Here is a 12,348-nt window from a genome sequence, read left to right as displayed (position 1 = left end):
AAACCTAAAACGTTAATATAAATTTTACAAGACATTCAATAAATGTTGCCTTACTAAAACAAATTGCAACTTGACTAGTTGGTAAAATTGTTATACAAACATGATGGCCGCTTCCACACAATGTCATATTTATTCAAATCAAGTCTATACATCGAAACAGCATGTTGAGTGTACTGAAAAATTTGCATTTTAATTAATCTAAAGTGTAAGTATATTTGAATTAGTATTCTGTATGCACCAAGTGTGGTATTCATAGGATAACATGTTCCACATGTTGGCCTGTACTGCAAAGGAACTGTGAAATCCCAAAAGTTGTATTCCACTCATAATTTGGATTAATGTGTGCTCGGCACACCACGAATGGGGTTTGTTTCCTTTTTGAACACCAGTTATGTGTCCTTAATAAACATTTCTTTATTGTCAGTACTTATGATGAGGAGAATAAATAGGTATGCCTTTCCACTTCTTTTTTTAAAAATCTAAAATCGTTGCATTCTTTAAGCACACTTGAAATCCATTTTTTGGAAACAAACAAATAACAGAATTAGTTTCAGCATTTAACATTCAAGCAAATACTTAGGTGCAGGGATATTTGTAAATTCATGTTTAGTGCTGATATTCCAAAACTTCCAACCATTTAAAACCATATTAATATTATCAACTGTTAAATGTGAACGATCAGTGCCATGAAAACAGTGGGTGGTTTAATGGTTGGTTCTCTAGTATATAGCCATAATCCTGAGGGAATGGTTAAGATGGCAAATTTTCTACAGAAACAAAAATACTTATCTGTTCACCAAAAGTTTACAGTGAACACAATTAGGACACTAGTCGTAATCAATCTTAACCTAGAATTTAGTGCTTACAGAAATTGAAATTAAACCAAATAATAGTATGAGCAATAATTATTTCCCTCTGAAACTGGTCTGGGAAACTACCCAAATGTGTATCAAGATCATTTCTGCAAGTATGTTTAACACCTAACAAGTTCTTTGCTGTCTTAAAGCTATAGGGTCTTAGATATGAAAATAAAACAAAACACCTGAGAATTATACTTTTGTGATTCTAATTAAAAAGACCATTATAAGTCACCCCAGGAAAATGTAAGGACACTGCAAATAATGTAAAAACCCCTTTTTTGTTTCAGGCCATTTCAAATCCAAATGAGAGAACAAAAATGGGCATAAGACTCACGTCACGTATGAAGATAAAATATATTACAGTAACTGTTTTACTAATTATAACTTTGCAGTATTTTGGAGTGTTTACCCATGTATTTGAATTAGATTTCTACAGACACTTCCATTACCCACTGGAAGGTGACATCCAAAAGTATGTCCTACAGCTTCGAAACGTGGAAGTGCCAGATGTAGCTCCCATCAACATGTACAACTATACCTTCATATCAAGTTGTAATAAGAAGTGCATGGAGAACGATTATTCAGGAAAACTAAGGCTAGTGTATATTGTAAAATCTGCAGTAAACCATTTTGATAGAAGGCTAGCAATAAGAAGTTCTTGGGGGTTTGAAAAAAGATTTTCAGATGTTCCCATACGAACTGTGTTTCTTCTTGGTGTAAACCCAAAGAATGTAGATTTGCAGATAGGTATAGAAAAGGAGCAACAAAAATATGGCGATATTGTTCAGGCTGATTTTATAGATTCATATTTCAACAATACAATAAAGACTATGATGGGCTTCAAATGGGCTGTAACTGTATGCCCAAATTCCAAGTTTTACATGTTTAGTGATGATGATATGTATATATCAACTAAAAATGTCCTCCGCTTCATTAGAAACCCAACACAATACCCAGAATATTTGGAAACACCAGTTCTATCACTTAAACATCTCAGAAGGGTACAGAGATCACTTTCAGACAGGCAAATTAATGGTCAAAGTATCTCACAGGGAATACATCCTGTGAGAAGAGAAAAGAGACAAACTAAGCTTGAAAACTTTGAACTCACATCAGTTCAAAGAGGTGGTCAGAAGCTACAGCATTTCCTAGACTTTGAATTACCAGATGATGCACGACTTTTCTCTGGGTATGTTTTTATGTCAGCACCACACCGGCACAGAAGCAGCAGATGGTATATTACTTTGGCAGAGTATCCATACCACATGTGGCCACCTTATGTTACAGCTGGTGCATATGTCCTGTCCCGAGAAGCTTTGTTTGACATGTACTATGCAAGTTTATATACAAAACATTTTCGCTTTGATGACATCTACCTTGGCATAGTTGCTAAGAAAGTTGACATTGAGCCATACCATTGTACTCAGTTTCATTACTATAAAAAGGAATACAATGTCTTCAGTTATCGGCACGTAGTGGCATCGCATGGTTACGATGATCCAAGTGAATTGCTTAAAGTATGGAATGAACAGAAGAGTGCTGGAAATGCCTAAACAAATTTTTGTGATGCTTGATGTTTTCCATTTTGGTAGGTACGTAACCATACTCCATTCTATGTCATTTACATGTTAGTCATTGAACACACACACTATACTTAAGCAAAGTCAGATTCCTTCACAAAAATTGTCCATAAAGTAACAATACCACTTTAAACACTGAAATATATGTGTATATAAAACACATTAGTGTGTATATCAGACTTGGAGGATAGGCAAATACCTAAATTGATTTACTCTTTCAGAAACTGTTGCCATATCCTTTCTTGTCCATAGAAGTTTTTTTTAAAGAAAGAAAGGAAGAGCAACAATTTTCCAAGTAAATAATGCTGAAGTCAGCAAAGGCAGTATTGCCTGATTTTATGAAATTAGAGTCTGATTAATGCTAAAATTTACTTTGCAATGTCCAAACATGTATGAATTCAATCTATAACCACTTTGTATATTAACAGAAGGCATAATGTTTATTTCAAAGTTGTCTTTTTAAATTGTGAATGTTTTATCCTCTCTGTGAGAGTAAACAGAAAGTGCAGCATAAAGCCACTAAGAGTGGTCTGCCATATTAAAAAGAGACCATGAGATCAGTTTCTCATTCAGATTTTGTGAAACAATTACATAAATAACCATAAATTATGTGTTATGACACATTATTAGCAGGTCTGCACAGATTTTCCACAAATTTAGGACCCACCTCCAAAAACTAAGAACCAAATATATATAGGCCTGTATATCATAAATGAAAAAATATTCATGTAATTTATTTGCAAACACTGAAGCTGACACCTATGTAATAGAATCAGAACTGCATGTGAAAATTTTGAAATGCAAATATACAAAGCCATCAGAACATGTGCAGAAAATTTTGGAAACCTAGCTTCCAGGATTTGTGTAGGCCTGGTTATAAATCACTGATTTTTGCTAGGGCTGTGAATTAATATTAATTGATTATTACCATTAATTTGTTCATAAACTGATTAATGGACACATTTTCTTATGAAAAGTTAACTATTTATTACATGAACAATAAATCTGTAATTTGAAACCAGACACTTTAAAAGGAGCTGGCTCAGGGAGCTTCACTACTAGGCAACAAATTAATGGGCAGTGACAGTACACTGAGAGAAAGCTAGAAGTTAGGCATTTTAGAATTATAATAATGACAATAAAAGGGCACACACATCTTGATTACTTTGAGCACAGAAATAATACTGGGTGAACACACAAGATCTGAGCAGCTTTAGATATTTAACAAGAAATAAATGTTATACAGAAATTAAATGTACACTACTGGGTTGGGGGGGGGGGGCATGAGGGAGAGGTGATGTATCCCAAATAATAGCCAGTAGAAGTAGACCTACTGACAGTATGGCAAAATGGTCATTCAATCCAAGAAAGCTGTTTGTATGCTCGAAATGAATTCTACAAAATTTGTAACCACTATTCAATGGGTTTTTGAAGGAAGTCCATAAAAGTTTTCAATGTGCATATTCAGTTCACTTTCTCAGGCTGTCACCATTTTACTGCCATGTCAAGAGCTATGCTTCTAGTGGCCTTCTTTCACATGCTACAAAAACTTTTCTTTCTGCTTCAATTAATGGTATTTCATTTCAGTATGCTATTTAGTTTTTGTTGAATAAATATTTGAAATCACTCAGATAATTTGTGTTTGCCCTATATTTTAGTAAATATTCTGTATTATGAGGTTCAATATGAAAATATGCAATAGTTTAGCCACTGCCCAAAGGGAAAAAATTACAATTAAAGACTTGGGCTAGCTTACTGCTTAACTGAAACAGCCCTAATTTTTCAAATAAACATTGTTTTGAGAGAAAGATGTGAAAATAAAACATGCAGTTGATATATGTTTATGATTTTGATTACTATGCTCGAGATTAGTCTGGATGATCGTGGGCATACTTCATGTGATTGCAGGAAGGAACGTGGACAGACTTAACACAGATACTGAAGTTCAGTTCTCAGAACTTCATCCACTATACCTTCTATTCACATGAGATATGCCAATGGAACTGCCATGAGCAAACACGACAATAAAACTACTGGTTATTATTACAAACTTGTTTCCAGTGTTGATTACTGAGCACACAAGGGCATTTGCATTGCTTTAGTGAGGTACAAGGTTCAACTCCCAAGCATGACAGCTATCCTAATTGAAGTTTCCTGTAAAATTCTGAAATGGCAACTTAAAACATGTCATAGGCACTTCCTCCCTCATTCCTGAGAGGTCACCCGATTCACTGCAATATAATCTCTGCAGATGATTAGACAATGCACATATGTATCAATAAACAACAAACTTAATTGAGAACTACAGTGAAACCTCTATCCATTGTTCCCCGAACTATCATTTTCCCAAATGCAGAGTCTGGTTTGTTCAGTCCCTGATTAGTCCCATATAAAGTAATGTTACATTTTCTGGCTTCTAGCGTTCCATTTAAAAATCTTAGTCCTGACCCACAATTTTCTTGCACCGATCGTTTCTGAGAAATTACTTCAAAATTTACGCAATGTTTTTAGAATTTAAAATGGTTGCATTAGAGATAGATCAATATCAAAAGACGCGCAGCGAGCTTCCCACATGCAGAGTCAACACTATTGATGACTTGTGAGACGATGTGAAAGGAGCAGACGCAGTGAGGAAGGTGAAGACAGAGTTTTGCCGAAGCACATGCTGCATTGGTGTAAAAGTTAATTCATTCTTTTATGCACACAATATTTGTGAAGGAGGTGATGAAAACTTTTTGAACATGGAAAGGGCTCTGTTTCGCCTAAAACGTAAAATTATCCATTATAGGCTTTTTTAGCAAAAAGAAGTAACGTTGAAACAGGTTTTGTATGTATTGTTTTGTGTATGCCAAAGAGAAAAATGCACTATTTTAATTGTTTATCATTTTTAATGCTTTCCTGTAACTGTCGTTTTCCCGTATTCATAATTTTTATCTCTCCCCCGTCAAAAATGACGCATTGAGGTTTCAATGTAAAACACTTATAATAACATGTGAAATTCCCATGTTTCAATCAGCCAGCAATTATCATAATCATCAACTCTTAGGCTTTTGTAATCAGGTGTAGAGATGGTGAAACTAAAGAACAAGAAAACCAATAATGGGTTAAACTGAAGTTGCATAATTTATTTTTATAAGTGTAATAATGAATTTTCACAAAATGTGCTTCACCATCTAATGAGGGCGCATCTGGTCAAAATATAAGATGACTGTCTCTCTGGTTGCAAAAGTAATTTTATATCCATTAAAATGCATCAGACTAAGAAAGTCAACTATAGTAAAAAGAAAGAACACAGCACAGAGTACCTACCAACTGGAAGCTTAGAACTCACATAAGCATAAAGAAATATTCAAAATACATGGGGAATATTGGATTATGACAGCACAATCTTTATATAACTTCCATGAAAATTCATGGGAGGTTAGCTGACCCCAAAATTAATTAAGTCAAAATACTATGACTTCTATAAGAAAATATACCTTTTAATTTTCTGTTGGCCTTGAATGCCCAAAATTATAATTTCCTTCTTGTTGAATCTGTTATACACACAAATACACTGAGTATAAATATCATGCAGATGGATACATCAATCAAGTCATTCAATATTTATTTACAAATGTTCAGAAAAAAAACATCAGAAACAGTTAGCTGAAGTTTAAGAATCAGTTTGGCAATATGTATCTCACCATTTATTAGTCTACATTGCCCCAGATTTATATGAAAGTACTTCCTGCTTCTTGTTCATCTTCTATGCTCAGTGTGGCCTGTCTTACAGAACTCTGAATCACCTTTTTCTTTCGCCCATCTCCTTCTGGCTTGTATATCCCAGATTTCTGTGAGTGGAAGGGAGTATTATGTCATAAAAACTGTTGGAAGTATCAGACAGCTTGCCACTACTGTGGTTAATGCTGCCCAGCACTTCAACTGAATACTAAAGTGCATTGTATAGTATAGCAATTCTGATACTTTTTTGTTTATGACCCAGCATTTCAGAATTCTTCCACCTTATGACCCATAGTTTAAGTAGGAGCAAATTCAAAACACTTTTTCTTAATAAACTAGCTCTTTTTTAACAGAGGTACATTTACAAGTGTACAAACTGAAAAATTTGTTGGCAACATTTAATTGACCAAATCAATAATAATATAAAAATTGTTATGTTTTGACTTTTACACCACAATCCATGAAAAAGTCTTTGTGATCCAAGGTTTAGGAACCCCTGTTATGCTGTGCCCAAATGTGCATTCACAGGCAGATGCTTTTGAACAGTTTTTGTAACTTTCTATTATTAAGTAACGCTATTTCAGGCTCATATTTAACTCACTGTGAAATTTTTCATCAAAAGCTCCCTGTATATCATTTTAACTAACTCCAAGCAGCAGAGTCTTACACCAAAGTTTTGTATTTTTAAAAATCTAAAAGCATACATTTTGGTATGGCCTTATTGCAAATAGTGTTAGTATCAATCCCATCTCACAAGTTGGTATTACAGATTGTAGGAAATTGAAAAGTACAGTTTTAGTAGTCCACAACTGCATAACATCCACATTAAATTTCATTCAAATCTTTCCAGAAGCTGTTAAGTTAAATCATGTTTTCATGAACATCATGCAATGAATGCATAATAGTGTAGTAACAGTGGCAGGAATAGGAGTAGATAATACTTACCAAGCATCAGTCACATCAAGTCTTATGGGATGTCCCCTGCACTCATGTCTTTCTTCTGTGTGACTATGGGTCCTTGCTGGTGTACCAATTGTGCAACATGAAAATCAACATTAATACCATGTATTACATGTAAACTGACAATCATTCACTCCTGCCATGTGAAAAGTCATCTACTACTTAACAATGCACTAATTCATAACATCTTAACCCTTTGGAGTCCCTTTTAATACCACTGCGGCTCTTGTCTGGTCTATTTAAAAGCCACTAAACTGTATACATTCAAGTACTATTATGAACTGGTTTGATTGTCTTCTATAACTTGCATAAAACAGAAGAAACTTTGCTAAATATGGTGAGAATATGTTCTGAGAGGATGAAAGTTCCTTTTGTTTGAATACTGGCCGTGTGAAATATTTTTCTCGGACCGTACAACTGTCGCTAGTGAGATACGTGGTAAGTGTAGCCTTTCTGCTTACTGTCGTTCAGTAGAAAACAAAGCAAGTCCAAGTTGATAGATATTACTTTGATGATGCGTAAACACCTCTTATTGCATGCAGATATACGATATATAAGCATTGGATTTCATAATCTCAGAGCTATGCTTCCTATAGCACTGATTGTGTTCGAAAGATCAAGACCAAGTAAAACAGAAATCAAAGTGTAAACGATGAAGTCACTACACATCAAGAATGCTTGATAAGAAGACGAAAGAACATGCACATGTCAGTGGTAGATTGCTCTATGTGCCAAAAATAATTAAAAATTATAATTTCCTACTGGGAAGATGGAATATTTCTTTTATAACTTTATCAGATATAAAATACTTCTATCCTAAGTAAATATGACAGCTACATACACGATGGTATTCCTTCACTATATAATGTATGACAAAACACTTGGTGTGGAGTCCTGGCTTCCTTGGACACGCTTCAGACTAACACAACTTTTCTCTCCTGATTCCTTTCACTGTTACCAGGTACACCAAGTCTTACCAGGAAAACTAGGATAGAAATAGTGCAAAGAAGACGGCTTGAATAATATGCTGACACTGTTTGCCAGCCTCAGTTTGACTCCAGATATCGTAATTCATAAAATACGTGGCGGACACAGTCTGACATGAGACTGGAAATCAGATTTTTAAATGTTGGACTCAGTCCAACATAGAACCGCAAAGGGTTAAACAAGTGACAAAACAACCTTTAGACCAACTACACAAAACTCCACAATATATAATGGTCCATCCTAATCCTATTAATAGCCATGTTTCTGAATCTTGTCACACTCTTTTTCCTCTGATAATCTCTAAACACAACTCCCATTTATATCCTTTCTGTCCTCAAACCCCAAATACAACTCCCATTTAATCCTTTCTGTCCTCAAACACCAAAAGTGTTACTAACATAATCTCATGTGGCTATCACCTCAGAAGACAGCAAAGAGAATGGGGTGCTCTACTAGGCAGATCAACAGAGTAAGATCCAGTGAGACAGCAACCAACCAGAAACTGATCAGCATAGCCTTTCTACTCCGTGTAATGAATCTGTCCATCTGCATGAAAGAATACTACCATCGTACAAAAACATAAATCTTCCACTGAAAAGACATGCAGTGTAGTCAGATCAGACAAGGCTTCTGTAGTCCACAAGTTTCCATTGGAATGCAGGGCCCTCTACATTAGTAACAGGTTGCATGATACAATGATGACTAGCAAAATACTCAACTAGAGTCACTAGATGCAGTCTGACAACATGATGACTAGTGAAGCTGCCCCACTATACCAACAGTCATTTGCAAAGCCACTGAGAAAATCTTACATTAAAATGTCAATAAAGAAGGTAACTACTAGATAACCTGGAAGCCAACACACTATCAATAATTACAGATAGGCAGAAGGGAAATACTATTTGATTAATTATTTCATAATTTATAAAATTTTACTTATTTTGTTGATTATTTATGCCTTTTCACACGTTATGATTCATAAATTTTACAGGTAGCTAATTATGAGTGTTCTTGTACTTACATTTGCAAAGCATGTCAAAAGTTTATAGCAATGGCATTTAACGTGTACAAGTTTAATCTGAATATTTATACACAATTATAATTTTTCATATTTTCAACCTGTAATGGTTCATGAGCTGGTCACCAAATTGTTATTTTCCTTTTCAGACAAAATAACTTCAACAGATCATAATTTTTTCAAATGTATACATTTTTGTCATATAACCCCATGACCATAACTTTTCTTAATGTTCAGCATAGGCAAAAGCCTTTTTTGACTACCTAAACATACATGAGGGAAAAGTGTCCTCGGCATTAATTTTCTTGACCATTACGTGCTCCAAACAGGATGCTTCTCTTTGCACCATGTTCAGTAAAACCTGGGAGCTCTCGAGGATCTGAAACCAGAAACAGCAAATGGCAAATAATGAATAATAAAATAAATATGATTTGAGGGTATATATGCATTCACCTTGTACAAGATTAGATCCAGCAGTAGGCTCTTGTATACAAAATGCAAGGAATTTCTGGAGAAATTAAGCAACTGCAAGCTTCTTAATGATTCTACTCCATCCCTGAGTTAGTGCTATGAAATATACAGCAATATGCAGCAATGCTGACGAGCATCATTTAAGTACACACTCACACCTTTGAATATGCAACTTCAGTCTCTGAAATGGTTCGGTCATATTCTCTCTTTGCAGCTACCTTCCGGGACAGACTGTCATTAAGCTGGGTCAGTTTGTATGACATCTTCTCAATCTCTCTTTGCAGAGTGGCCTTTTCCTCTTCTTGCTCATCAATCAGTTGCTGCAGTTCACTGCACTTCCTCTTCATATGTTCAATCCCTATGAAATATAAAGGTGTCAGTAATATGAATCACATCAGTGCAATAAGGCAGACTGTAGTGATTAATGACAGAGAGATTTCTATAAAATAAGAATCATGAATTAAAGAAAATTATGTTGATTCCTCTCTAACCCTAAGTAATCATACTGTACACTTGTAAATAATGGTAAATCATGAAGCAGCAGAGGTTTTACAATCATCCAGTAACATTTACAGATGTATCTTAAATGCATACACAGTTTTATTTGGAAAAGTTGAGGGAAAGAAAACACTTATCAGAACTAGGTGTAGAAATTTCAATATTATAATAATATGTGAAGAACTAGCTTTTGGAAACATGGTAGTTGAGATTTGGTTTCACAAATGGGAATAATATCAACAGCTCAAAACCCTCACATGCAAAATCGACACCATATTCTGTACTTTCACCCAGTTATCTCTGCATCTACCTAGAAGGGCTACAAGAAGCCCCAGCCAGGATCACCACAGAATTCATCCCAGCTACCACCTGAATGCAAAGATGTAACTTAAAACTTCGGATAAAACAGTAAACATAAGGAAATAATAACATAAAAACAAAATGTGTGCACCACATAGAAATTATACATACACATTTTATAAGGACTTACATTTAAATGAATCTAAGTTATATAATCATATACAGTAAAACCCCTCTAGTTGGACACTCTATATCCTGGACACCCCTTTATATTGGACACTTTTAATTGGAACCGGCAAATATCCTATAATTTTACATGTCCACAATACCCTATATCTCGGACACCCCTTTATCCTGGAACTTGAACACCTCTTTTGTTGTAAGTTGAACAGGTTCATGCACTTAACTTCGATGCTTTTCAGGGAAAGTTTTTCAGTTACATATTATGTTATTTTGAATTTCTGACTGATGAATGCCTCCTCTCTAGAGGCTTGTCTTATGGACATTGAACCCAGCATTGGAATGCATTGCAAGTGTTTAACCATTCTTTTGCTGAACCCTTAACTGGACTACAGTATCGCAGAAGACACAGTTTTAACTCCATCAGTACTGAGCTTGCATTTGAGTTCAGACTGTGTTAACAGAAATGGAATTTTTCTTTTTGCAATGGGGAAGCAAAAATTGGTGGAATTAACTTTATAAAATGTTACTGAGGCTGGGGTGTAATGTGTAATACATGGGAGTGGGCTTAAAAAGATTATTATCAATACTACTGTCATTAATTCTTAATTTAAGTAAGCCTACAGCAGTTAGTGTATGTAAGTAAATAGACTATATTGTCATTAGACCACAATCTGATATTTCTCTTTCCCTCTATCTTGGACACCTCTGTAAGTTGGACACATTTTCGTGGAACCACAAGTGTCCAACTTAGAGAGGTTTTACTGTATATATTTTAACAAACTACTATTCATTCCTTAAAACTTGACAAAATTAATGAAGCATCAACTTGGTTTGTATACTTAGTATGTAGGAGACACTAATACAATGGCCAGATGTATGATGTGGTTATCAGTTTCCTGTCTGGGAAGTGAAAATACAAATGCCACTGACCTACAGTGGAGACACCATGTTTCCCATTATTTCAATTTTGTGTGATACATGTGTGGAAGTGGGAACATCCACAATGTACGCAATAACCAATCCCTCAAATACCAAACTCTTCATACATCTTCTATGCTGTTCCTTGAATATCCGTGAAAACAATCTGCCATCGACTTTCGGTAAAAATGTAACTTTAAACAAAATACCGGTCTTCAGCGTGACAATGTTAACAATTTTCAGTAATCACAAAACTTTACAGTACCGTACAAAACTTTAACTAACCACCTTTCACTAGTTCCAGATTACATGTCTGCAGAGCTGCACCTTGTTGTGCCATGTTTATGGGCAATGATAGTGGCTGCCCTTCTCCCAAAACTGACATGAGATTCTTTCCATTCGCACAAACAACATCGTACAGAGCAGCAAGAGATGTTGCTGCCGACCCCCTCCCGTGCCGCCAAAAGCACAGATAATAACAACCTTAATTCTATAATGTAAATTGCGCATCTTTAGTGGTGTTAACTATAGTCTGTCAAAATAGTGTTCTATTTTTGCAAACTACGAGGTGAAATCTACATCTTCCATCACAGAATGAATTAGCACAATAAACAAGTGAAAATATGAAGCTAGCCACTTCCTACTTTTGCAGTCAATGGTCCACATCTTTGATATTCGGTTCAGGTTGATCCTCTAATACATAACTCTTACCATTTCGAAACTTGCAGGGCTCGGTTTAGGTATATAGCCTTCACACTTTCTAACACAATAAGACAGGAAAGGCATAATCCGAGCTGGAATATAGTAATACAAGATTAGGGCCAGTTATCTTATTTAAACAACTTTGGTT

At 35.2% G+C, this 12,348-nt stretch overlaps 2 protein-coding genes across 6 annotated transcripts in view; one reads left to right on the top strand and one right to left on the bottom strand.

Annotated features, from left to right (window-relative positions):
* The first annotated feature begins 46 nt into the window (after positions 1-46).
* Positions 47-4,278, top strand: brn (beta-1,3-galactosyltransferase brn). Its single transcript, XM_087354105.1, has 2 exons — positions 47-205; positions 1,148-4,278. The coding sequence occupies exon 2, from the start codon at positions 1,178-1,180 to the stop codon at positions 2,411-2,413; it is 1,236 nt and encodes a 411-aa protein (XP_087210231.1). The 5' UTR covers positions 47-205; positions 1,148-1,177; the 3' UTR covers positions 2,414-4,278.
* Positions 4,279-5,537: 1,259 nt separating this feature from the next.
* LOC110836442 (microtubule nucleation factor SSNA1) overlaps positions 5,538-12,348 on the bottom strand; it is a 30,470-nt gene continuing 23,659 nt past the window's right edge. Inside the window, exons 1-5 of one of the 5 annotated variants that reach the window (XM_087354113.1) lie at positions 12,143-12,179; positions 9,758-9,957; positions 9,402-9,507; positions 7,109-7,184; positions 5,538-6,273 (exon numbers count right to left, since the gene is read on the bottom strand). In XM_087354113.1, coding sequence (XP_087210239.1) covers position 6,273; positions 7,109-7,184; positions 9,402-9,507; positions 9,758-9,957; positions 12,143-12,164 — 405 coding nt within the window. In that variant the 5' untranslated portion in view covers positions 12,165-12,179 and the 3' untranslated portion in view covers positions 5,538-6,272. Of the gene's footprint in view, positions 6,274-7,108; positions 7,185-9,391; positions 9,508-9,757; positions 9,958-11,783; positions 12,054-12,142; positions 12,180-12,348 lie in introns of those variants that run through there. The other 4 variants (XM_087354112.1, XM_087354111.1, XR_015536601.1 and 1 more) reach the window with 4 other exon arrangements.

This window comes from Zootermopsis nevadensis, unplaced genomic scaffold, assembly GCF_977971745.1.
Source record: "Zootermopsis nevadensis isolate Lab colony 2312 unplaced genomic scaffold, Znev_1.0 Znev_ptg000022l, whole genome shotgun sequence".
Lineage (NCBI taxonomy): Eukaryota > Metazoa > Arthropoda > Insecta > Blattodea > Termopsidae > Zootermopsis > Zootermopsis nevadensis.
The sequence above is the reverse complement of the archived record's forward strand: the minus strand, read 5'-3'. Positions and strand labels throughout refer to the sequence as shown.

What these genes read in the sequence shown, in the direction of transcription:
- brn (XM_087354105.1), top strand. Translation starts at nt 1,178, where the DNA reads ATGGGCATAAGACTCACGTCACGTATGAAGATAAAATATATTACAGTA.